Here is a 23,209-nt window from a genome sequence, read left to right as displayed (position 1 = left end):
CGGTGACCCAGTATGTTGCCGCCCTCAGAGCATTAGCTGTGCCATGTGGTTTTGGAATAATGGAGGGTGAAATGATTCGGGATCAACTTGTTGCTAATGCTAATCTCAGTGTTGTTAAAGAAAAATTGCTGCTGGAGGAGGACCTTACATTGGACAAGGCAGTTACTATTGCATGTCAGGTGGAGGCTGCGGTCAAGAATGCTACACTCCTCTCTGCTGCGCCCACGGCCCAGACTGCGGCAGTACAAGCTGTGGAGGTGAAGGACGCACGTCTTCGGGGAAAAAGAGGAGCGCGACCGGCTCAAGCTCGGGGACCTACATCTAAAGAATGGCACAAAAAGGCAAGTGATAAAGAGCAACAGCGTCATTGTTTCAGATGTGGATCCGAGAAACACCTGGCTAATGATAAAAACTGTCCAGCAGCAACAGTAAAATGTGATAAATGCAACAAAAAAGGGCACTTCGCCAGAGTTTGTAAATCAGCTGTAGCAGTGGTCAGGGAAGTAGTTGTTCCTGAGTTTACAGTTTTATGTGTCGATGATCACAAACTGATGACTGCAGCATGTGATAAGATTACATGCAAAATGAACATTGAAACACCACAGGGAAACTCTCAGGTTCTGGAGTTAATTGTGGATACAGGAGCTTCAGTATCTATCCTCCCAGAAGCCATCTACAAAGAACATTTTGCACCCTGCGCTTTGACTGAACCGAAAGTTAAGCTTGTCACTTATGCAAAAGGTGACTTGCCTGTCATTGGCTGCCTACAGGCTTCAGTGAGGGTTGCAAACAATGACAGAAAAGTGCCAGGATCATTCTTCATAGTTAAAGATGGATCACCGTTGCTGGGGTTGGACTTAATTAAAGCACTTAACATTGATATCATTGCTGGAAAAGTCATCAACAAAGGAGAGGATCCTGCAAGAGGAGCACCAGCCAGTAAACAAACATGCATGGTGAATAACATTGATTCCTCTTCTTCCCATCATCTCGGAGCTGTTAAAGGGTTTATCCACAAAGTTCGAGTGAACAAGACAGTACAGCCGGTTCGCCAAAAACTGCGGCATCTACCACTCAGCATACGTGAGGAGGTGTCAGCTGAATTGAAACGTCTACTCCAAGCAGGCATCATCGAACCAGTGGATGCAGCTGAATGGGTGAGTCCTCTGGTGGTTGGAAGAAAAAGTAAGGGAGACTTAAGACTTTGTGTGGATCTGCGTGAACCTAACAAGAGTGTGATCATGGACTGTTACCCTCTTCCTCACATGGAGGATTTGTTCGCACAGCTGGCTGGGGCTACACATTTTAGCCAGATTGATTTAAGTTCAGCTTATCACCAACTGCCTCTTCACCCTGATAGCCGAAGCCTCACAGCATTCATAACCCATGAAGGACTCTTCCGGTTTACCCGAGTTCCATTTGGACTTGCTTCAGCCCCTTCTGCCTTCCAAAAGATGATGCAAACAGTCCTAAAAGACCAGACAGGAGTACAGAACTACTTGGATGACATAATAGTGTATGGACATTCCAGAGAAGAGCATGATGAACGGTTACAGGCTGTCCTCCAACGCCTGAAGGATGTCGGTCTGCAGATCAACTTCAACAAAAGTTCATTTGGACAGACATCTATTCCGTTCTTGGGACACGTCATTTCCAAGGATGGCCTGAGCCCCAGCCCAGACCACCTGACTGCCATTGCCAAAGCCCCTGCACCACAGGACATGGCTGCTCTTCGTTCCTTCTTAGGCTTGACTTCGTGGTTCATCAAATTCCTAGCAAACTATGCAACTGTGGTTGAACCACTCCGTGAGTTACTTCGGACAAGCCAGACGGCTGAACTTCAATGGACTGATACAGCAAATGAAAGCTTCAACAAACTGAAGGAAATGCTACTAAAAAGCCCAGCACTGGTAATCTTCAACCCAAATCTGCCAACGTTCATCACCACTGATGCGTCAGATTATGGTCTTGGAGCTGTTCTGACCCAGATCAACTCAAACAATGAGGAACGTGCTGTTGCTTTTGGTTCCCGCACCCTGTCCCCAGCCGAGAGGAAATATTCAACAATTGAAAAAGAAGCCCTCGCCTGCGTATGGGCCGTTGAAAGATGGAGGACGTACATATGGGGACGGAGATTTACTCTGAGAACTGATCACCAGGCCCTCACCACCCTGTTAAGTACTAAGGGGATGAACAGAGCTGGCATGAGGATAGCACGTTGGTCAGCCAGACTGATGTGTTTCCAGTATGACTTAGAGTACCGTCCAGGAAGCCAAAATGTTATAGCTGACTGTATGTCCCGTGTTCCCCTGCATACCACAAACACAAGTGAAGACTCTGAACAGGACTTAATTACAGAGATTGCTGAAATTTCTCCTCAGCTAACAGCGCTTCCACTGGCTGACTTCAAAGCAGAATGTGAAGACTGTCCTGAATTAACAAAACTAAGACAGATCGTTCTTTCGGGCTGGCCGAAAGTAAGAAAATCCTTACCAGATGATGTCAAACCCTACTTCCTGGTCCGACATGAACTGGCAGCAGAGTCACCGCTGATATTTAGAGGAACACGGCTGATTGTTCCTAAATCTCTGCGAGGAAAAGTAGTGCACCTAGGCCATGAAGGACATCAAGGCATGGTCCGAACCAAACAACGCCTGAGAGATCTATATTGGTGGCCAAACATGGATGAACTGGTCCACGAAATATTGTCCACATGCACAACCTGCCAATCGTGTGACAAGACTGCAGCTGTTTCACCTGCACCGTTACAACCCATCAAATTCCCAGAGGGTCCGTTTCAACATGTTGCTGTCGACATTGTTGGTCCGTTTGAACAAGGAACCTATGACTGCAGGTTTGCCATCACACTAGTTGACTATTTCAGTAAGTGGCCTGAAGTCGCATTCACACCAAACGCCTCAACTGCGACAGTGATTGCATTCCTGACTTCCATTTTCGCCCGTGAAGGAAACCCTTATGAAATTACAACTGATAATGGTCCGCAGTTCACCTCAGCTGCCTTTGCTGAGTTTCTCGCTGAAAGGGGCATAAAACACATCAGGACAAGCGTCTATCATCCTCAAGCAAATGGATGTGTGGAGCGCTTTAATAGAGTACTGAAGGACTCCATACAGACAGCACAAGCTACTCAGCGACCATGGAAAACTGTGGTTACAGAACTGCTTCAAAGTTATCGAGCGACTCCCCACGCGACAACCGGTGAGTCCCCTTTCCAGCTCCTCAGAGGAAGAGCCATGCGGACTAAACTCAACATTCTGCCACCACCAAAGGATGCTGGACAATATGACCACATCAGATCCAAAGTGACATTGACACAGAAAAGAAGTGCACTTTATACAGACAGAAAGAGAGGTGCTGAACCTACTAAAGTGACTGTGGGTGCGTCAGTGAGAGTACGAAAGCCATTCCATGTGGGAAAAGGAGAGCCACAATACACCAAGCCGCTGGAGGTACAGCAGCAGACGGGTGAGAGTTCTTTCATCCTCAGCGATGGGAGAAGATGGAATGCAGCACGTCTCTCACTTGTCCCAGAGAACTCAAAACACACACAAAGAGCTGATACAGAGACAGAAAACATCAGCTCAGCACAGACTGCTACACGTCCCACACTGCAGAGGGACAGACAACCACCAAGATGGACAAAAGACTTTGTTATGAAATAGTTCAGAGGTACAAAGAAAGGAGAAATATGCAGATGTGAGAAATGACTGTGAAGGGAAAGTGCATTTGAGTTTCATTAGTTATCTTTAATTCCAGCTGTGACTTCTGATAAGCTGAGAAGAGGGCACATGGTTGTTACTGTTGATTCAGGGTTGATCCGGGGCACGTTTACTTTGCCATTACAGTTCTTTTATCAGGATATATATATAATACTATTCTGAAGTTACTAATTCCCTCAAAAGTAAAAGGCTGTCGAATGTTTCATGTTGTGCTACAAGGGAAAGAGTATTATTTGAGAAAAGGGGGAGATGTTGTGTTTATAAGGTTCTATAATAAGGGAAGAAAATTAGTACATGCTGTTACCCTGTCAGACCAGGGGTGTCGCTAATGAGGCTGGGTAAGAGAAAGAGGAGAAGAAGAAAGTAGAGAGCGAGAACAAGATGGAGCTCCGCTGTAAAGCCTAAAATAAAGTGTTGAACGCAGACGTCGCCTCCGCTGCCTGATTACACACCCAACAATATGGTTTTACCATAGTTTAACATCAGTTCTGTAGCACAGCAACGAGCTTTAAAAACACTACTTTACTATTTATGCATCAGCCAGTCAAAAAACAATGTTAGCAGTAGTTTCTGCAGTGCTTTCTATCATTACCATCAGCACCATATTACATTTTAATTATTACATGTTTTATTTAATTCTGATTTCTGGCTTTTACAGAGCGATTACACTGTCTTAAACAGAATGGAACTTACTCTCTTTTTCAGCTTAGTTAGTCATTATTCATATCATTCCTCCCCTTTAGCTTAGTGTATATACATGACTGTGGGGTTGAGAAGAAAGGCTCATTACCGATGTACACAGCAGCCATCAGCTGCATCTCTTAACACCATAATTGAAATGTTAATTTTTATGATATTATTACAGGATTATGGCCTGTGTTCAGAATGAAATCCAAGGTCTTGTAGAACAACGAACAAACGTAGACTCCCCCACTAAAGTCCACTGGCAGACTCAGTCCTAGTTGAGTACGTAGTGTGAGTCTGTGTGACCAGACTGTGTGTGTGTGTATTCCTCAGCTAGTGTCAGTTCAGTGTCAGTGTCTCCTGTTTTCCATTAGGCGTCTGTAAAAACTCAGCTCTGATATGCTAATAAAAATATTTGGAACAATTCACTATGCATGCCTTCATGAAGACACTGTCTAGGTTAATGTGGGTGTACGTGTGTAGCAGTGACTTTTCATGAATAGCTTTACATAAATGAGATTCACGTAACCTCGTTTAGCCATTTTCCCCATTTTTGTTTTATTTTATTTTCCCCAGAGCAACTTTGCTCCTCTGTGCTTTTGTTTCCCTTCCCATCTGTATGGCATATGGCCTGATAGGCAGATGTGATGCTTTTTGTACTTTAAACCTGATAGGTAACTTGGCGTTTTTGTCATTCAGATCACTATCTTGATTGCTTTCTGTTGCTTTGATGACCTGAGGGTGGCTAGCTAGTGAACATGGTGACCAGCTTTGTCTGTTTTTTTTTTGCCAAACAAAAATACAATCAATCCCTGCACCACAAGCTCCAAACACACCAGTGCTCTGGCTTTTACACACACACACACACACACACACACACACACACACACACACACACACACACACCTTTAGTGATTGCTTAGACTAATTAACAGTTTAGCTGTTGGTATAATTGTCAGGAGAGCAGAGAGACACGCTGGGTTTGCTGGATCCTCATTTTTTTCTATAATTGGGACTGGCTGGTGAGGTCAAAGCATTTTTCTTTTATATTTTATCATCAGATAAACCGAGCCTCTGACAGCATTAAGCCTTAAGCAAAACATGGATCAAAGCAAAATATTATCTTCATTATCTTCACCTTATGTATTTTAATGCTTCATAATTTATTTTTATTAAGGCTGAAGGCATCCTTTGCTTTGAAAGTTTCTTTTCCCCCCTTGTAGGTTTTCAAAAATTACATACTGCGTTTAATTCCAATATTCTCCTGAATTATAAACGTAGTGTAGATTTATTGGCTTTTATTGTTTAAAGTATGTTGTTTCTCTTCACTTGGATGAGTGGGCCGTGCCATAATGGAGACTACTACAATCACTGGACTTTCTGCATATAAACACTGCCATAGCAAAACAAAGTGAAGGTAAAAAAAAAATCCACCAATTAGCTTTTGATGTTGTTATCCTGTTAACACAAACAATTTCAGGTACTGTGCAAACTTTTATCAAAGCACACAGTGGATACTTATGTTTCCACATAATTCCAAAATCATATTTCATAGTCGTGATGTCGTCCATATCGTCTGACAATGTAGAAAAAAAGCTGTAATTTAATGAAACATTAATAAGAATACATTATATAAGGCAAATCTAAAATATTTGGTATGACCACATTTATTCTTTCACACAGCTTGAACTCTCTTAGTCAAGCTAGCTTGGAATTTCTTTAAGCAGGCTTCAAGAAGTTCTCCAGGCTTCTTGATGTTTTCTGTCTTTTGTAGGGTAGGGGTTAGGGTTAGGGTTAGGGATGTTTTCTTCTTTGGATGTTTTCTGCCTTTTGTTCCATGCTCTGTCTCATATGGCTTCACTAATGTGAAGCTCAGCCTATGGGGAGCCAGTTCATGACTGGTATTGTTCCATTGTGTGTTTTTCTATCCAGGTATGCTTTAACTGCACTGGCAGGGTATTTGGGATCATTGTCATGCTGAAGAATGAAGCCATTGCCAGTCCAGCAATTTCCAGATGGTATTGCACAGTGGATTAAGATCTGAAATGCAGTCCACTGTGTTTTGCAGAATGCTATAGACTGTTGGTACCTCTGTCCTGCAGTCCAGGTCTTTTGTAATTTGCCTTTTATTCCTGTTTCCCTTCCTTAGGAATGACTTCTCGCTGGCCACCCTTTGACTGAGAATATTTCTAATGAACCTGAGCAAATAGATGGATCGGCTGAAGAGTCACATGCGTCATGCGTCAGGTCTTATTAAGGACATGGCTTTTTGATACTGTGTATCAGCTGTAGATGGTGTTTTTAGGCATGCCGCTTCTTCTTTTTTCTAAACTTGTCCCATTTCCTCAAATTTTTAAGGAAATGCTGCAAACCATGATAAGCAAGCTATGCTGTTAGTTTTTAGCCCATAGCTCTGTATGAATCACATTACCAAAGACACCATTTTCTGCCTGTCCAACTGTTTCATTTTTGTGTTTGTTTGTTTGTTTGCATGGATTTAATTCCTTTTAGTTTTATTTATTTTAAGATTTGCTTTTGGTGTTTATTAGATAGGACAGTACAGGAAAGTAAGGAGAGAACAATGTGCAGGAGATTCCAGACTCAAACCCAGATCCCTGCAGAAGTCTTTTATGGACGGATTGCTCCTCAGCCAGGTGAGCTATACTGCATAGAGGTACAGTTTAAACTAATTCCTTGTTGTGTATGTCAGCATGCTGTCAGTGTCAAATGACTTAACAAAAAAACAAACAAGCAAATCTGGGGGAAAGGAGCCAATGTCCAAAGAAACACTCAAACGAGTGAGGGGCGTCTCAGTGCTTTTGTAAGTGTCTGTTAGACTTTCACTTGCTCAGTTGTGACCCATGTCTGGATGTTTCAGTTGGATGTGTAGGCATTTTTTCTCTACCTAGAATGACACAAAGAGCTAATATAAGGACTTGTAATAATAAATAACAAAATAATAATTATTTCTCAAACTCTTGAATGATGGCATATTTTCGAATACCGCACATTGTAGTGAAACTGAAAATAAATGTGGCCTGTGTGATTGTTTTGACCACCGTGTACAGCTTGTTTCCATTATCCACATGGAAAACTGATTCCCACTTCCACATCCAGCAGAGAAATGTTGGAATTCGTTTACTATCCAGCACTATTCAATATTCATACTTCCTGCCATTGGACAGTCTGGCTAGTCTGATGTGTGTTTTTAGAGAGTTTTGTGTTTTTTCCTTGATGCTTCTGCTTCTTAGTGCACAGAGATTAAACCAAATACAGCTGCAGGCCCTAAAATAAAGAGCTACAAATGCATTACATTGGATTGCAGTGATAGACAACTTGAACATTTAAAATACCATAGTTATTTAATCTCTTGGTATTGTAAAAATGCAGATTGCTGGATCTGTAAGTTTTCTATTTACATGTATATTCTTATGTTTGGTATCACAGTCCATTCAAGCTCTTATCTGACCCATTTTTCACAGTCACAGGGTTATTTTCTTCTGATTGTGATGTCTGTCTTGTTTCCAGCTTGCACACAATGCAGACTGCAAAACCCAAAGCTCTCAGACTGTTTTTCACATATATGCATTTATACAAATAACAGTTCTTGATGACCCAACAAAAACATGCGGCTATGGTAGCTAGACCAAAGATGCTGCGAGTATTCTGTGCTCTGCTTTACGACACACTCACTGTATCCAGCCTATTTTTGTGTGTTTCGTCTCTCAGCAGGCCTCATTCAAATTGGATGTAATGTAATGTAAATAAGCCAGGATGCAGCTACCGTGTAAGCGGTTAAGACCAGGAAGCCTGGCAGGCACTGACTGGAAGGGGAGCCTGGACAAAGGAACATAAAGGCCCAAACACAAAGACAAATCAGGCATAAAAGGGAGAGCCACAACAGCTGACTTTATTTACACAGTAATTGGATGTTTTTGTCTCCATCAAATGCGACCTGCTAAAGAACGCATTAGGAAAAACATAAAACTAAAGATGTCTTTGGATTGTCCCCTCCCTTTCCCTTTTTATTTTAAATGACTTCATTAATTAACCTCAGTTTGCAGACAAGAGGTTCATCTAAACATACAGAGCCAATTTGATGCCTCCTGCCTCGCACTGCTGGAACGTCTCTGGAAAGTTTGGGGGTTCCCCTTTTGAATACGGATTCAGGGAATCTCAGTTAATTTTTAAGGCAACGTTATATTCCTGCTTTGAGCTGTTAGACATTATTTGACATGTCGTCTGGTGGTTAGCGTTTATTTTGAAGTAATTGCTTCTGAAAGCAGGGTGGAAGGGATTTCATTAGTTCCCTTGCCCCTGTCTCACAGCAAACACTTTACCTGGACTCATTAAGCATCAGACATGACACTTCACAGAGACTACTCTGCCAGCATTCAGGCTGTTACTATGCCAAGGTCTGCCCTCTTGGAATAACCTGCCAAAGCTGCATGCGTCGTTTCCTTTGTGCCTGATATGTTTTCTTCCCCTTTTGGTGGCGCACGTTTGTCTTTCAACTGAGGATTTAGATAAGGCAACGGTAACGCAGGGTTAACTATTGAATTTAATGATTTCAATGGCTGAAAAATGCTAAGCCATCACAGTTATTTGATAAAGATCTGAAGGGTTCGAACATTGTAAAACCTGTTTTCCTTCTCTGTTTTACCCTCAGGGATCCTGCACCTTAAAATAGATGCACTTGTGGGCTTGATTCAAGCAGTCTGCAATCAGTCAATATTTATGAATATGAACGACCATGTGATTATGGTAAAAAACACAAATAGCTGTGGGGCTACTCGCTTTATCCTAAATTAAAAATATGAACTCTCATGATGTTCCATATCAGCATGGACATAAAGATTTTATTAAATTAACTCAAGTGCTTGGGTGAACATATATTTTCTCATATTTTGAGCGACTCTGACATATTTGGACTTCAGTGATTATTTGGCTGTCTTGTATGGGAGAAACTTTGACATGCATAGTCTGAATTGCAAATGAAATACATTTCTGTTTGAGTTTGACCCATTTTTTAAAATCTTGTGCGTTTTATCAAACACAAAAACCCGCAACAGAAGAACTGAATGATATAACAGCAGGCTATGATTCACTATATGATGGAAACCCTCCTGCAGGTTGCCCTTCAGGCTGCACCCTGATGGAGTATGTAAAGATTTTAAGTGTTTTAAAAGGGTCTGTGGGTAGAAAATTGCACATTGTCAAGGAACTCAGAGAAAGGGGAAGTAGTAAACACTGCTACATGCATGATGAGTGTTTAACAAGTAAGTCAGACCTTAATGAGAATAACAAAAGACCATATACTTGCCTGTACGTAAGACTATATGTCTATATGCACCATCATCTCTGCAGTATTTCTTTTATGCTGCATTCAGCCACATACCAAACTTTGACGCTGTGTGGCTTTAGGCAGTCTGAGTGGTAGTAGACTAGCAGGAGAGGGGGGAGAAGAGGGAGTCTTCATCATGTCTCATTTCAGCCTCCCAGTGCCCTCTGGCGGTGCTCAGAGCAGGCGGTACCCAACCAACTCCTCATTTCTTCCTGAGCTAGTCTCTCCATTAATAGCTTAGTGCCGCTCCAACTCCATTGTTATTCCTGCCTGGCTGCATCCTGCAGTAAGGATGATGCATGTTTATCAGACCAGAAATATTGTGCAAATCTGCCTCGTGAGAATGAACGCTGAAAAGAACGCGTCCTCTGACTCCAGATGTCATCCTCTTGTGTGCTATAACTTTGCCTTGAACAATCTCTTTGACCTTTTCTCTGCAGCTCTCTAAAAGCTTCGGTCATTTAGGCCAAAGATAAATAGTGTGCTTTTACTTGTTAAATTCAAATTCAAATTTTATTTGTCACGTACACAGTCATACACAGTACGATATGTAGTGAAATGCTTGGACAACTACTCGTGACCTAAAGAAAACAAAAAAGGAAAAGGCTATGAATAAGATAGGAAATAAATATGAAAAATTAAAAAGGGTAAATTTAACTAGGAAGGAATAGAATATAAATTAAGGTTAAAAATGAAATAACTGTACAACACAAATTAGAATGAAGGGTAAATTTAACTGGGAAGAATAAGATAAAGATAAATATATAAATTAAAGTTGAAAATAAAATAACTGTACAACAAAATACACAATACACAATATAGAACTATATAAGAATGTATGAAGAAATCTAAATCTAAATAAATATATACACAATAACAGCAGCTGTACAAGTATTAACCGGAAATGAAGAATATAGTGACCAGTGTTGTGCAAAACCAAAGTCCAGAAAGTCCAGTGTGTGTGTAAGAACCATATGTGTGGGTCAGTACTGTGTGGTGGTGTGATTGAGAGACCGTATCGCCTGCGGGAAGAAGCTCCTCCTCAGTCTCTCTGTGTTGGTCTTCAGGGAGCGGAATCGCTTTCCTGACCTCAACAGAGAGAACAGTCTGTTGTTGGGATGGCTGAGGTCCTTCACGATCTTCCTGGCCTTGGTCCAGCACCGCCTGCTGTAGATTGAGTGCAGGTCAGGGAGCTCGGAGCGGATGGTGCGCTCAGCTGACCGCACAACCCTCTGTAGAGCTCGTCTGTCCTGCATGGTGCTGTTCCCGAACCAGGTTAAGATGTTTCCCGCCAGGATGCTCTCTATGGTGCACGAGTAAAAGTTCCTGAGCACCTTGGAGTTCAGTCGGAAGTCTCTCAAGCGTCTGAGGTGGTAGAGACGCTGTCGGGCCTTTTTCACCACGGTGTTGATGTGACAGGACCATGACAGGTCCTGCGTGATGTGAACTCCGAGGTATTTGAAGCTGTCCACTCTCTCCACTGGGCACTCGTTGATGACGGGGGTCTGGTAGTTCCTCTCCTGCTTAGTGCTGAAGTCCACTATCAGCTCCTTTGTCTTACTGACGTTTAGAAGGAGGTTGTTCCTCTGGCACCAGTTCTCCAGATTCCTAATCTCCTTCAGGTAGGCCGTCTCGTTGTTATCAGAGATCAGGCCCACCACGACGGTGTCGTCAGCAAACTTGATGATGGTGGTGGAGCTGGTAGTGGCCACACAGTCATATGTGTACAAAGAGTACAGCAGGGGGCTCAGAACACACCCCTGGGGGGCTCCAGTGCTGAGAGTGGTGGAGGCTGAGACATGTCCGCCCATCCTTACTGCCTGTGGTCTGCCAGTTAGGAAGTTGGAGATCCACTGACACATAGATGAGCTGAGTCCCAGATGCTCCAGCTTGGTGGTGAGTGTGGAGGGAATTATGGTATTAAATGCAGAGCTGTAGTCTATGAAGAGCATTTTAACATAATTCCCCCTTCTAGTGTCCAAGTGAGTGAGTGATGTGTGGAGGAGATGAGAGATGGCATCGTCTGTGGAACGATTTGGACGGTAAGCGAACTGTAGTGGGTCCAGTGTGTCTGGTAGTGAAGAAATGATGAAGTCTCTGACCAGGCGTTCAAAGCACTTCATCACTACTGAGGTGAGGGCTACAGGGCGATAGTCATTGAGAGAAGCAGGGTGGGGTTTCTTCGGGACAGGAACAATGATGGACTCTTTGAAGCATGTGGGGATCACCGACTGAGATAAAGAGATGTTGAATATCTCAGTGAACACAGGAGCTAGCTGGTATGCGCAGTCTCTTAGGATACGACCTGGGATGCCGTCTGGTCCTGCTGCTTTCCTGGTGTTCACTCTCTTGAAGGCTCTCCTTACTTCATGCTCGGAGATGACGAGCACGTTTCCGGTGCTGGCAGTATCTTCCTGTCTGCAGCCGTTAGCGCCGCTAACACTAGCATTACACTCTTAGGCCAGACCAGATTTTTCTAGATCTTGTGGAGTTGGAGCCTTTGAAAGAAACTGTGGTATGGATTCATTTGATAGTTTAAAAGCTGACTTGCAAAATCCAGCACACAGATCTATCAGTCCTCTGCACATCCTGTAGTTTGTGACATGATGCTTTATGCTGAAATTGATTATTACTGCATGTCATGCACGCGTACACTCACACGCAAAAACACTTTGAACTTGTAGAGTCAGCTTTGTTTAAAACCTCAAAGGAATTGGATAAGTAATTGTCATTGAATCTGCATAATAAGGACACTATGTCATCTGAATTCAGATGGCCAGCTCGCCCTAATGATCTGTTACTTTTTCTGTTACTCATGAGCCAATCAACACATTAGTATCACATTTCTATTTTCACTGTCTGTCATTAAAAACACATTTTCCTCTCACCTCAATGTGAATGGAGCTGTTTCTCTTAAATAAATCAAATAATTGGAATTGCATTGTTTTATCAAGTTTTTTTTTTTACAAAATTCGGCCCAATACAATGTGTAACTAAATTCTGATGTCTTGCCTGTTTTATGTTTTATATTCATAAATTAGAATTTATTATTATATGCCTCTCAAAAGCTGTTTATTTTTTCCTGCAGACAGGAATAGATGAGTCTTGTGTTTGAAATCTAGAGAAACAATAAAAAACTCTTGTTGAATGGATATTGAAAGATTTCAGTCACAACTTGAAGCTGTTAAGGAGGTTTATTTTGAGGAAAACTGTAATTTTGATTGATGGTTTTATTAAAGGGATTTTTTTCTGCTTAAGCTCTGATGTGAAGAAGACTGTATTGTCAGCTGTGACAGATGATGTGGATAGCGTTGTATAAGAGCGCTCTCTACAGGCAGTGTGAGAAATTGCAACATACAGCCTTTCTATTTCCTGATGCCGAGGCTTTGCTGAGTGTCACCAAATTGCGGAAATAACGAAATAGCTAAACGTGAAGTAAAGCATGGGTAACAGAAGTACTTATAAAATATTTAAATGCAATATCATGTTATGACACCAGTTATCTTATATCTATTCAAATTAGCATAAAAAATTAAAAAAAGAAAAACAGAAAGATGCGTTGACTGTTCAGAGACAAGACATCCAATTGGTTCCAGTTCTTTCTACAATGCAACAAAATTGTAAATAGTGATGGCTCAATTTGACTTTTGGCATGTTGACATGTAAGTTTAGTATAAAAAAAACCCATCCAGGAAAAATAAACACAACATCTCCCTTATAGTTATAAAAAAAAAATGCTATTATGGAGTGTTGTGAATGACTACATGGCTAAATGCAGTCTCCCATCATGCCTCTGTGTCACTGTGTTTCATATTTAGTTTAAGGACATCGTGTTTGCTGTGCTTGTTTTGGTTCTTTAGCTTTCATTGTTTGTTCCTGTTAATGCGGCAGCGTTGTTTTAACTTACAGCTATAGTTGTGCTGAAAACGATGTTACACCATGCCTGAAATTATGTGCAAGGTTACTGACCTGTGCTTTCCATTGGAAGCAGATTGGATTTGAAAGAATGCTTTAAAAAAAAAAATACAAAAAAAAGTATTCAGTGACTTCTTGATGCATTCTCAATCATCCAGGAAAGTAAATCTCCAAAAATTGTGTTCATAATTAGGATTAAGGAACTGACCTCCCAGCCCATTGTTCCCTCAGTGGGCTGGTTTCAGTCATTATGCAAATGTACTGTTTATAAGATTTGGGGAAACCTGCAGTCAGCTGAGACTGAAGAAGTCACCTGGATGAGTGACGAAACGTTTCTCCCACAACACGCTACGTCCAGATGAACAGAAGCAACTTTTGGAGATTCAGTGACTTGTTACCGTGGGATTCTTCAGTTACTACAACATTACAAATGTTTTGACATGATATAAATTTATTCTGCAGTCTCTCTATAGGAGCAGTAGAACTTTGTGAAAAACAATATATCTTGTGATCACAAAAAAATCCAGTGTTGTAGAGACATCAATTTCTATTGGCTAGCGTAGCATAACATGAGTTACATCAGGGTTAAAAGCTGCATTACAAATTCAGACAAATGCAGTGAAAACAAAAACTGAACCCTGGACTCACTGCCACATTTCTACACAAGTGGGAGTGGTTTCTGTCTCATTTATGGATGTGGTGAGGCAATGCATGTAGTTAGTATTTTACCCGTGGTTTAACATTTGTGCACACAAAACAGTGGTGGATACATTAGGAACTCCTCTTAAGGTGAGTTCTCAAGGCTAAAACAAAGCTTCAAAAATTAACAAGTCTTGGGAGAAACCGTACGGCTAATCTGTTAGAGACAAAGCAGCCTGACAATATGTATGATCACTGTCATATGTTTGTTTCCCTTGCAGAAGGAGTTACTACACAGCTTTGGTGTTTAAAATACCGTAAGTGAAAGCCATGACAAAGATATTCGACAATAATTTTAGTATAATTAATTATTTTGTGCTGTTTTAATCTCCAGGAGCCTTTTTTGTCCTGTTCATGGTAGAAAAGTGAGAGAAGATTTTCCAACATGCAGGCTGCAGGTGACTTTCTAAATGTATTCAACACTGAGGCCAGCAAGATATCTGTGACACTCTTCCTCATTTTTTTTGGTCTCCTCTACTGGTGAGTAAATAAATGTTAGGTGGCTTATTTGTGATGTTCATTGTTCAGTAGAAATGAGGTCACTTATATTTTCGTGTCATAAGGCAAACAGTTTATGGCAAACAGTGCCATAAAGCACATACATTGACATTTTATAGAGCAGACAGTGCAAACGAATGCAACAATAACTCTAGACAGAATCCAGGTAAAGGTGAGCTCTGTTCTTTACTGCATTTGACACAAATTCTTTTCATTCAACCTACAAACAACACATTTCAACACTTTTGCCTGTAGGTATTCAGTCCGTCCCTTCTCAGTCCTCTCACGATGTGGCATCAAACATCCAAAGCCAGTGCCTTTCTTTGGCAACTTATTCATGTTTCAGCAGGTAAGATACAGTGTAACAAAGGAAGACCAGAGTTACCTTCAATGTCTGCTTGATTTTGCATCAAACTGGGATGGTGTCCTTGTTCTCATATTTGTGTCATTGTTAAAAGATTGTCAGCTGACTGTTACATCGACTGTATTTTTTTAATTCTTCTTTTCAGGGTTTTTTCAAACCTCTGAATGATCTTATCAAAACATATGGTAAAGTATGTGGGTAAGTAAAAATACATCCTACAACAACAACTACTGAAATTGTGAATATTTTTCTTCTATAAACGATCTACAGTTTTTTGAGTTTATTGATTAATCTACAGAGTGAAACGAGATGACACTTTACACTTGGTTGGTCACTAAAGTATACGCTGCATATTTCAGGTATTATTTGGGCCGCAGACCAGTGGTAGTGGTAGCAGACCCTGATATGCTCAGACAAGTGCTGGTGAAGGACTTCAGCAGCTTCCCTAATAGAAGGGTGAGAACATTATATAGAGCATGTAGATGCATGATGCGAGTTTATTTCTGATTCTCACACAAATAACTGAGCAGTTATTACACATTTTGTGCCTGTGCTCTCTTATTTCTCTGGGCAGAGATTTGTGTTTGCCAAAAAGCCTATATCCGATTGCTTGCTCCAGTTAAAGAATGAACGCTGGAAACGAGTGCGGAGCGTCCTGACCCCATCTTTCAGTGCTGCCAAGATGAAAGAAGTGAGAAAATAAAGATTCCTCATATATCCAAGACAGATAAGATAAGATATGAACTAGAAGATCAACAAGATTCCTTTAATTAAGCTGAGGACTTTTATTAGAATGATTTGAATCTTGTGTGTATCCAAAACTCAGTGCCATTTTTTTCTCTCCTGTTTAAGTCAGTTTACAAATTTAATAATTTATGTGTTTGTTATTTATTTTTACATCGCCCCCATCTTTAGCTTACACAATGTTTGAAATGAGGAAGTAAAAACCTCAAAGTTTCTGGTAAAAGAGCTAAACATCCAGTTCTTGCTGGTGTTTCTTTGTAACTTTTATTAATACATAATTTGTATCATTTAAGTGTAAATTTAAATACATTTAATATTAACTTTGTACCTTCTTTATGTCTTCATTTCAACTGGTCAGCAAGTTAAATATTTTTCTTTGTGACCAGAAGGAACTCATAAACCTTTAAACACCCAGCGTTCACTTTTGCAGTTGGTTACTGCATGTCTGCATCTTTTGCAATATGTGTAGTTTAAGTGTCTGTGCTGTTGTGTTTATGGAGCTACCTTTCCCCCATTTTCTATGTTTATGGACCTATGATGATTCACTGGAGTATATAGAGCTGGTTTACATCTGTCCTTATCTCTCCACTTGAGTGTAGATGGTTCCGCTCATCAAAACAGCCACTGATGCCCTGATGAAGAATCTGAATGTCCACGCTGAGTCAGGAGAGGCCTTTGACATCCATAGGTAAAGCAAAAATTAAAATAATATTTTTTTGTGTTTTTTTTCTGTCATTGTTCATATTTTTCTGATAGCATGCCATCTTTCAGATACTTTGGCTACTTTACCATGGATGTTATTGCCAGTGTGGCATTTGCAACTCAGGTGGACTCGCAGAACAACCCAGATGACCCGTTTGTCCAACACGCTCAGATTGCCTTCACCAATAATTTCTTCAGGCCTATTTTGTTACTTTTCTGTGAGTCATTATTATAAAATTAATGAAACTGAGATATGTAAATGGGACAATAATAAAACAAGATGAGGGCAAAGAAAATAAAAAGTAATGTGGGGAATTCCTTAAAGTTATAGTTAAGCATGATAAATAATTCTATGTATTGAGTATGAAGCATTTTTGTTGATATACCTGTGTATGCAGTTCTCTGCTGATTTGTGTGTTTCTGTCTTTAGTTGCTTTTCCCTCCATCATGGCTCCTCTGTCGAGGTTCATACCCAACAAAAGACAAGACAAGATGAATAATTTCTTCATTAACAGCATTCACAAAATCATCAAACAGAGAGAGGAGCAGCCTCCTGAGCAGGTGAATCTCAGATTTTCAACATTCCCAAATCTGTGCATTGCTTTGAAAGAGTCCTTTTCCTTTCATTTTTATTTATTTCTTTTACACGGAGAGGCGTAGAGACTTCCTTCAGCTGATATTAGATGCTCGAGCCACTGAAGAGTGTGTGTCATTGGAGCACTTTGACACATCAAACGATGCTCATGAGACTGATGTCAGGAACCAGCAGACCCAGTCTTCAGGCACAGTTCAAGAAAACGGGAGCCAGCAGGAGCAGTCTGTCAGGCGTCCACAGAAAAAGATGATGACTGAGGATGAGATTGTTGGTCAGGCAGTAATCTTCCTCCTGGCAGGCTATGAAACCAGTAGCAACACTCTGGCGTTCACCTGCTACCTCTTGGCCCTCCACCCTGAATGTCAACTCAGAGTACAGAAAGAGGTGGATGATTTCTACACTAGACATGTGAGTGTTTTACAGTTGGTTCTGATCTATTTTGATTCATGCAGTTGTGGACAGTCATTGATTGTCATGCTGTTTGCTTTGTAGGACTCACCTGATTACACAAATGTGCAGGAGCTGAAGTATTTGGACATGGTTATATGTGAAGCATTACGCCTCTACCCTCCTGGATTCAGGTAAAGAAGGATGTCAATTGGATATGAAGGTTGGCCACAGTGGGGCCTGGAGTAGTATGCTGTGACTTTGGAAGATTTTCAGTTTTGGCTTTTTTTTGAAACATTCATCAACTGTTTGTCTCAGCTAGATAGTGTAGTAGTAAAACTACACACTTTTGGAGCAGGAGTTGCAAGTTCAATTTCCACCCATTATTCATTAAGGGTCCTGGCTAGACTCCCCATGCTAAAACAAAAAACCCCAAAGCCCTCGAATGGCGCAGCTACGTTTGCAGCCTGTCCGAAGCTCCAATGCAAGCATTTCACTACATGTTGTACTCTTTATGATTGTGTGTGTGACAAATAAAAGTTGTTTGTTTGTAGCTTTTCATGGGGTATAGCCATAATCCTATCATCGGTAAAAACTCTATCGTCATTATTATTATTATTATTATTATTATCATCATCATTATTATAATTACTGACGCGGTTGCAAGATCCAACATTAGTGCATTTCAATAATACAGATGTTTTCTGACTTTGGGACGTTAAGGCTCAGGTTCTGTTCATATTTGGTTGCAGATGCATTAAAATATGTTCAGTAACTATCAGTACACTTAAACTCATCTTCCTTAAATGGACACAAGTACAGAGAAACAGAGAGGAGGACATGACCGCAACTATAAATGACAGCTAAAGTCAATAGAGTGGTGGGGAAACACTTCATGCTGACAGTTACAGCTCTTATGAATATGCTGAGTCCAATTATAACTGTGTGGAATAAAGAAAACAGTATTTGGATTCTGTAAAACAATCTTTTTTGTCATATTTTGTCCCACTAAGGTTTGCACGAGAAATAGAACATGACTGTGTGGTGAATGGTCAGCAACTTCCTAAAGGAGCAATACTGGATATCCCTGCAGGCTTCCTCCATTATGACCCAGAACACTGGCCCGAGCCTGAGAAGTTCATTCCTGAGAGGTGCTTCAGTTCTGTCTGAAACGAGTAAAAAGACTGACTTGTGTTTACTGAAATAATGACTGGGTGCCGAAAATTCACATTTAAAAATAGCACCAATTGAAGTTAACTTTGAAGTGAGTCACAACCATTCAAATGTTGACTTATTAACACGAATAACAGCTGTATATTAACAACATACACATGGAATATTTTTCTGTACAGTGGTACAAATACAATTGTTAAGGTGTGGTAAACACTTTTGTGTAGTGACATTATAACACATGCAACCCACAAATACAACCTCAATTCAAATGTTGGGACACAGTGTAAAATGTAAATTAAAACAATGCGTTTACAAATCTTATAAACATATATTTCATTCACAATAGGACAAGACTGAAAACATTTAAACTGAGACATTTTATTATTTCATGAAACAACATTTGCTCTTGTTGTTTTTGTTGGCAGCTTTGAAGTTGTGACACTGCGATATTTACCAGTTAGTAGTATGCCCTCTTCTTAACAACAGTCTGAGGAGACCAGCTGCTGGACCTTTGGGAGAAGAATGTTGTCTCATTCTTGTCTGATACTGTATAAGACCCTCGATGCTCAACAGTCTTAGGACTTCTTTTTTGCACTTTGCACTTTCATGATGTGCTAAATGTTTTCAGTTGGTAAAAGGTGCAGACTGCAGACAGGCCAGTTCAGCATCTGGATTTGTTGTTTGTAAATCAATGCATTCTGTTTTCTTTACACACTGTAAAAGATTTTTGGAACTGGGACTGAACCATGCATGGGATTTCCTTTATTTTCCAATGCTTTTCATTCTTCTTTAAAAAAAAAACTTGCTGTTGTTTTCCAGGTTTACACCAGAGGCCAAGGCCGCTCGACATCCATTCGTATACCTACCATTTGGAGCTGGCCCTCGTAACTGTGTGGGAATGAGACTCGCCCAGCTTGAAATCAAAATGGCTTTAATGCATCTGTTCCACAACTTCAGCATAAAAGCCTGTTCTGATACTAAGGTAGGATGCAATAAGAGAAAACCCATACATTTTCATTAAAGTAATTCCTACACTGGATAACTGTAAGACTGTTGAATTTATAACTACAAGCATGTAATTCTACAACCACTGTTTACTGTGAATTACACTGAAAAAACTGAAAACATCAATATATTTGTATATTATGCCGTAAGGTAACCACCGGTAAGAAAACCTATCTTTAAATTTAGGTTTTAGTGGAAGCATGACCAAAAACTACTCTCACATGTCCTTTAATTGTTTTTTGCTTTAATGTCATATACAATTTTGGACTGTCAGTATTATCAGCTGCAAATAATGACTATGCTGGAGTTTATTGGACATTTGAAACTGCCATAAGCTGCAAATAGCCATGTAATCCTATGACTACTGGTTAGATACACATTTGTCAGATGCTTCCATTTTTAAGATATTTTTACACAAATATATGGAAGATGTTCTCTTTTTATCTTCAGGTCCCTCTTGAGTTGAAGTCATCCAGCACTCTTGGACCCAAAAATGGTGTTTTTGTGAAAATCACAAGAAGAGAACAAGGAGCTCATCTGTCATCAGCTGATTAAATCATTTACACCATACTGAAACATAACAATCTCTTACTGTATGTCCATCAGTTCAGTGGCACTTGTTTCATTTATAGTCAGGACTTGGTAGATGTTTGAAAAAATGCAACACTGAAATATTTAGACTTAAATATAATAAGGGATTGACTGATAATTAATGCAAATGTTTCTCAGGCACATATAAATTGTAATTTTGTGATTACAACTGTTTGAGAATGAGAGAAATGAAACATGACAATATATCTGATATTATTCTTTATTAAAGCACGTACAAATAAAGTGGATGAAATCACTACTTTTTGCAAATCATAAAATACTAAATCTTTTTTGACAGCAAAGTTGATTTAATCTGGCACATTCTAAATTCTTTCAGGTGGATTGGTACACAGTGTCTACACACATTGGGCGCGAGCACTCTCTACAGACAATGAAAGGAATTGCAACATGCAGCATTTATATCATTCCCAATGCTGAGATTTTCAGTGCTGGTTGTAAACAGAATTGTGCAAATAATGAAAAGAACACATTTAGAAAAATTTGCAGTTTTTATATTCATGTGAAATTTTCTGTATTGAAATAAAAATCTGTCTATCAGTAAAAATAGGTGTAAAAACATCTATCTTGTACCATTTAGACAACCTTCATGACTCTTTAGAGACAAAACATCTGATCCAAATTTTCTCTACAGCATGACAAAATCAATACTGGTGATGTCTCAACCTGGTATTGCATGAAGAGGAAGAATCAACTGAGAAAATTTAACTTTGATGAAAAACTGTGGCAGGTTTTCCAAGGTGTTTTGAGGCTCTACTTGTGTAAAAAGGCTGTCAAACAGCCAGGAATGGCAAAGACAAGTTAAGCCTCCCGCTTTATAGCTGCAAAAAAGAAAATAATTTTATGAATATTTTGGCATCTTCAGTTTAGTCTTTTTGTGTCACTTTATGTCACTTTTGATAGACGTTTTTTCTTGTCATCAAATAAAGCTCCTGTGTTGCATATTGTTCTCGCATCTTCTTTCTTCAAGAAGTAATTTTCTTTGGCTAGCGTAACATTACATGAGTTACATCAGGGTTAAAAACTGCAATACAGGTTCAGACAGTTGACTAAAGAAAAGCAAAGCTGAACTATGGACCCCTAAAAGTTTGTGCAATAGCAGCTCTTTAACTCATTACCTTTACCCTGCTCTGTCTCATTTATGGAGGTGGTGAGGCAATCCAAATCTGTAGTTACTATTTTATCTGTGGTTTAACATTTGTGTGCACAAAACAGAAGTGGATACAATAGGAACAGACATCTCTCCTCTTCAGGTGAGTTCTCAAGGCTACAAAAAAAGCTTCAGTAAGTAGAAAGTCTTGGAAGAAACTACACAACTGATCGGGGACAAAGCGGCTTGACAACATGGAATAGATGTATGGTCTTTGGCAGGTGTTTATTTCCCCAAAAGCCTGAATTTCTGCACAATACCTTTAAATGCTTTGTTCTAGTGAAAGTCATGACTAAAGTATTGAATAAAAATATTAGTATAACTAATTCTTTTTTGCTGTTTTTCTCTCCAGGGCCCTTTTTCTCCTATTAATGATTGAAAACTGAGAGAAGATTTTCCAACATGCAGGGTGCAGGTGACTTTCTAAATGTATTCAACACTGAGACCAGCAAAATATCTGTGACACTCTTCCTCATTTTTCTTGGTCTCCTCTACTGGTGAGTATGTCAATGATACACTTTTTTCAAGGGAAATAAGGACACGTAGATAATCTGCTAGTGCCATAAAACACATACATTGACATTTTATAGAGCAGGCAGTGCAAACGAATGCAACAATAACTCTAGACAGAATCCAGGTAAAGGTGAGCTCTGTTCTTTACTGCATTTGACACAAATTCTTTTCATTCAACCTACAAACAACACATTTCAACACTTTTGCCTGTAGGTATTCAGTCCATCCCTTCTCAGTCCTCTCACGATGTGGCATCAAACATCCGAAGCCAGTGCCTTTCTTTGGGAACTTATTCATGTTTCAGCAGGTAAGATACAGTGTAACAAAGGAAGACCAGAGTTACCTTCAATGTCTGCTTGATTTTGCATCAAACTGGGATGGTGTCCTTGTTCTCATATTTGTGTCATTATTGTCAGCTGACTGTTACATCGACTGTGTTTTTCAAATATTCTTTTCAGGGTTTTTTCAAACCTCTGAATGATCTTGTCAAAACATATGGTAAAGTATGTGGGTAAGTAAAAGCACATCCTACAACAACAACTACTGAAATAAGATTGTGAATATTTTGCTTCTATAAATAATCTACAGTTTGAGATGATACTTTACCCATCATGTTTTGTCTGGACTCATACTTCAGGTATTATTTGGGCCGGACACCAGTGATAGTGGTAGCAGACCCTGATATGCTCAGACAATTGCTGGTGAAGGACTTCAGCAACTTCCCTAACAGGAATGTAAGGAAATTATACAAAGCAAAGATGCAACATGTGTGTTTATTCCTGATTGTCACACAAGAGTTACTGAGGGGTTATTACAGATTGTTTTGCCTGTGCTCTCTTATCTCTCTGCAGAAATTTGTGTTTGCCAAAAAGCCTGTATCTGATTGCCTTCTCCAGTTAAGGAATGAACAGTGGAAACGAGTACGGAGTGTCCTGACCCCATCTTTCAGTGCTGCCAAGATGAAAGAAGTGAGAAAATAAAGTTCTCATTAAGTGAGATAAGATAAGATGAAATAAGATACATGACATCACATCTCATCTTCTGGTGCTTATCCGGGTTTGGGTCGCCAGTGCAACATTCTGAGACG

The 23,209-nt window shown here is 40.0% G+C and overlaps 1 protein-coding gene across 1 annotated transcript in view; it reads left to right on the top strand.

Moving 5' to 3' along the window:
- Nucleotides 1-232: 232 nt before the first annotated feature.
- The window catches only part of LOC308384983 (uncharacterized protein), a 38,234-nt gene continuing 15,257 nt past the window's right edge, over nt 233-23,209 (top strand). Inside the window, exons 1-18 of the mRNA XM_080863693.1 lie at nt 233-341; nt 6,574-7,078; nt 14,604-14,639; nt 14,717-14,862; nt 15,136-15,229; nt 15,390-15,442; nt 15,604-15,700; nt 15,819-15,935; nt 16,588-16,676; nt 16,760-16,908; nt 17,121-17,251; nt 17,343-17,693; nt 17,778-17,866; nt 18,686-18,823; nt 19,665-19,827; nt 20,301-20,389; nt 22,760-22,856; nt 22,974-23,090. Of these exons, the coding sequence (XP_080719819.1) occupies nt 14,768-14,862; nt 15,136-15,229; nt 15,390-15,442; nt 15,604-15,700; nt 15,819-15,935; nt 16,588-16,676; nt 16,760-16,908; nt 17,121-17,251; nt 17,343-17,693; nt 17,778-17,866; nt 18,686-18,823; nt 19,665-19,827; nt 20,301-20,389; nt 22,760-22,856; nt 22,974-23,090 (1,869 nt within the window). The 5' untranslated portion in view covers nt 233-341; nt 6,574-7,078; nt 14,604-14,639; nt 14,717-14,767. The remainder of the gene's footprint in view (nt 342-6,573; nt 7,079-14,603; nt 14,640-14,716; nt 14,863-15,135; nt 15,230-15,389; nt 15,443-15,603; nt 15,701-15,818; nt 15,936-16,587; nt 16,677-16,759; nt 16,909-17,120; nt 17,252-17,342; nt 17,694-17,777; nt 17,867-18,685; nt 18,824-19,664; nt 19,828-20,300; nt 20,390-22,759; nt 22,857-22,973; nt 23,091-23,209) is intronic.

This window comes from Rhamphochromis sp. 'chilingali', assembly GCF_963969265.1.
Source record: "Rhamphochromis sp. 'chilingali' genome assembly, chromosome: 2".
Classification (NCBI taxonomy): Eukaryota; Metazoa; Chordata; class Actinopteri; order Cichliformes; family Cichlidae; genus Rhamphochromis; species Rhamphochromis sp. 'chilingali'.
Note: the sequence above shows the minus strand (reverse complement) of the source record. Positions and strands in the feature narration are given on the sequence as shown.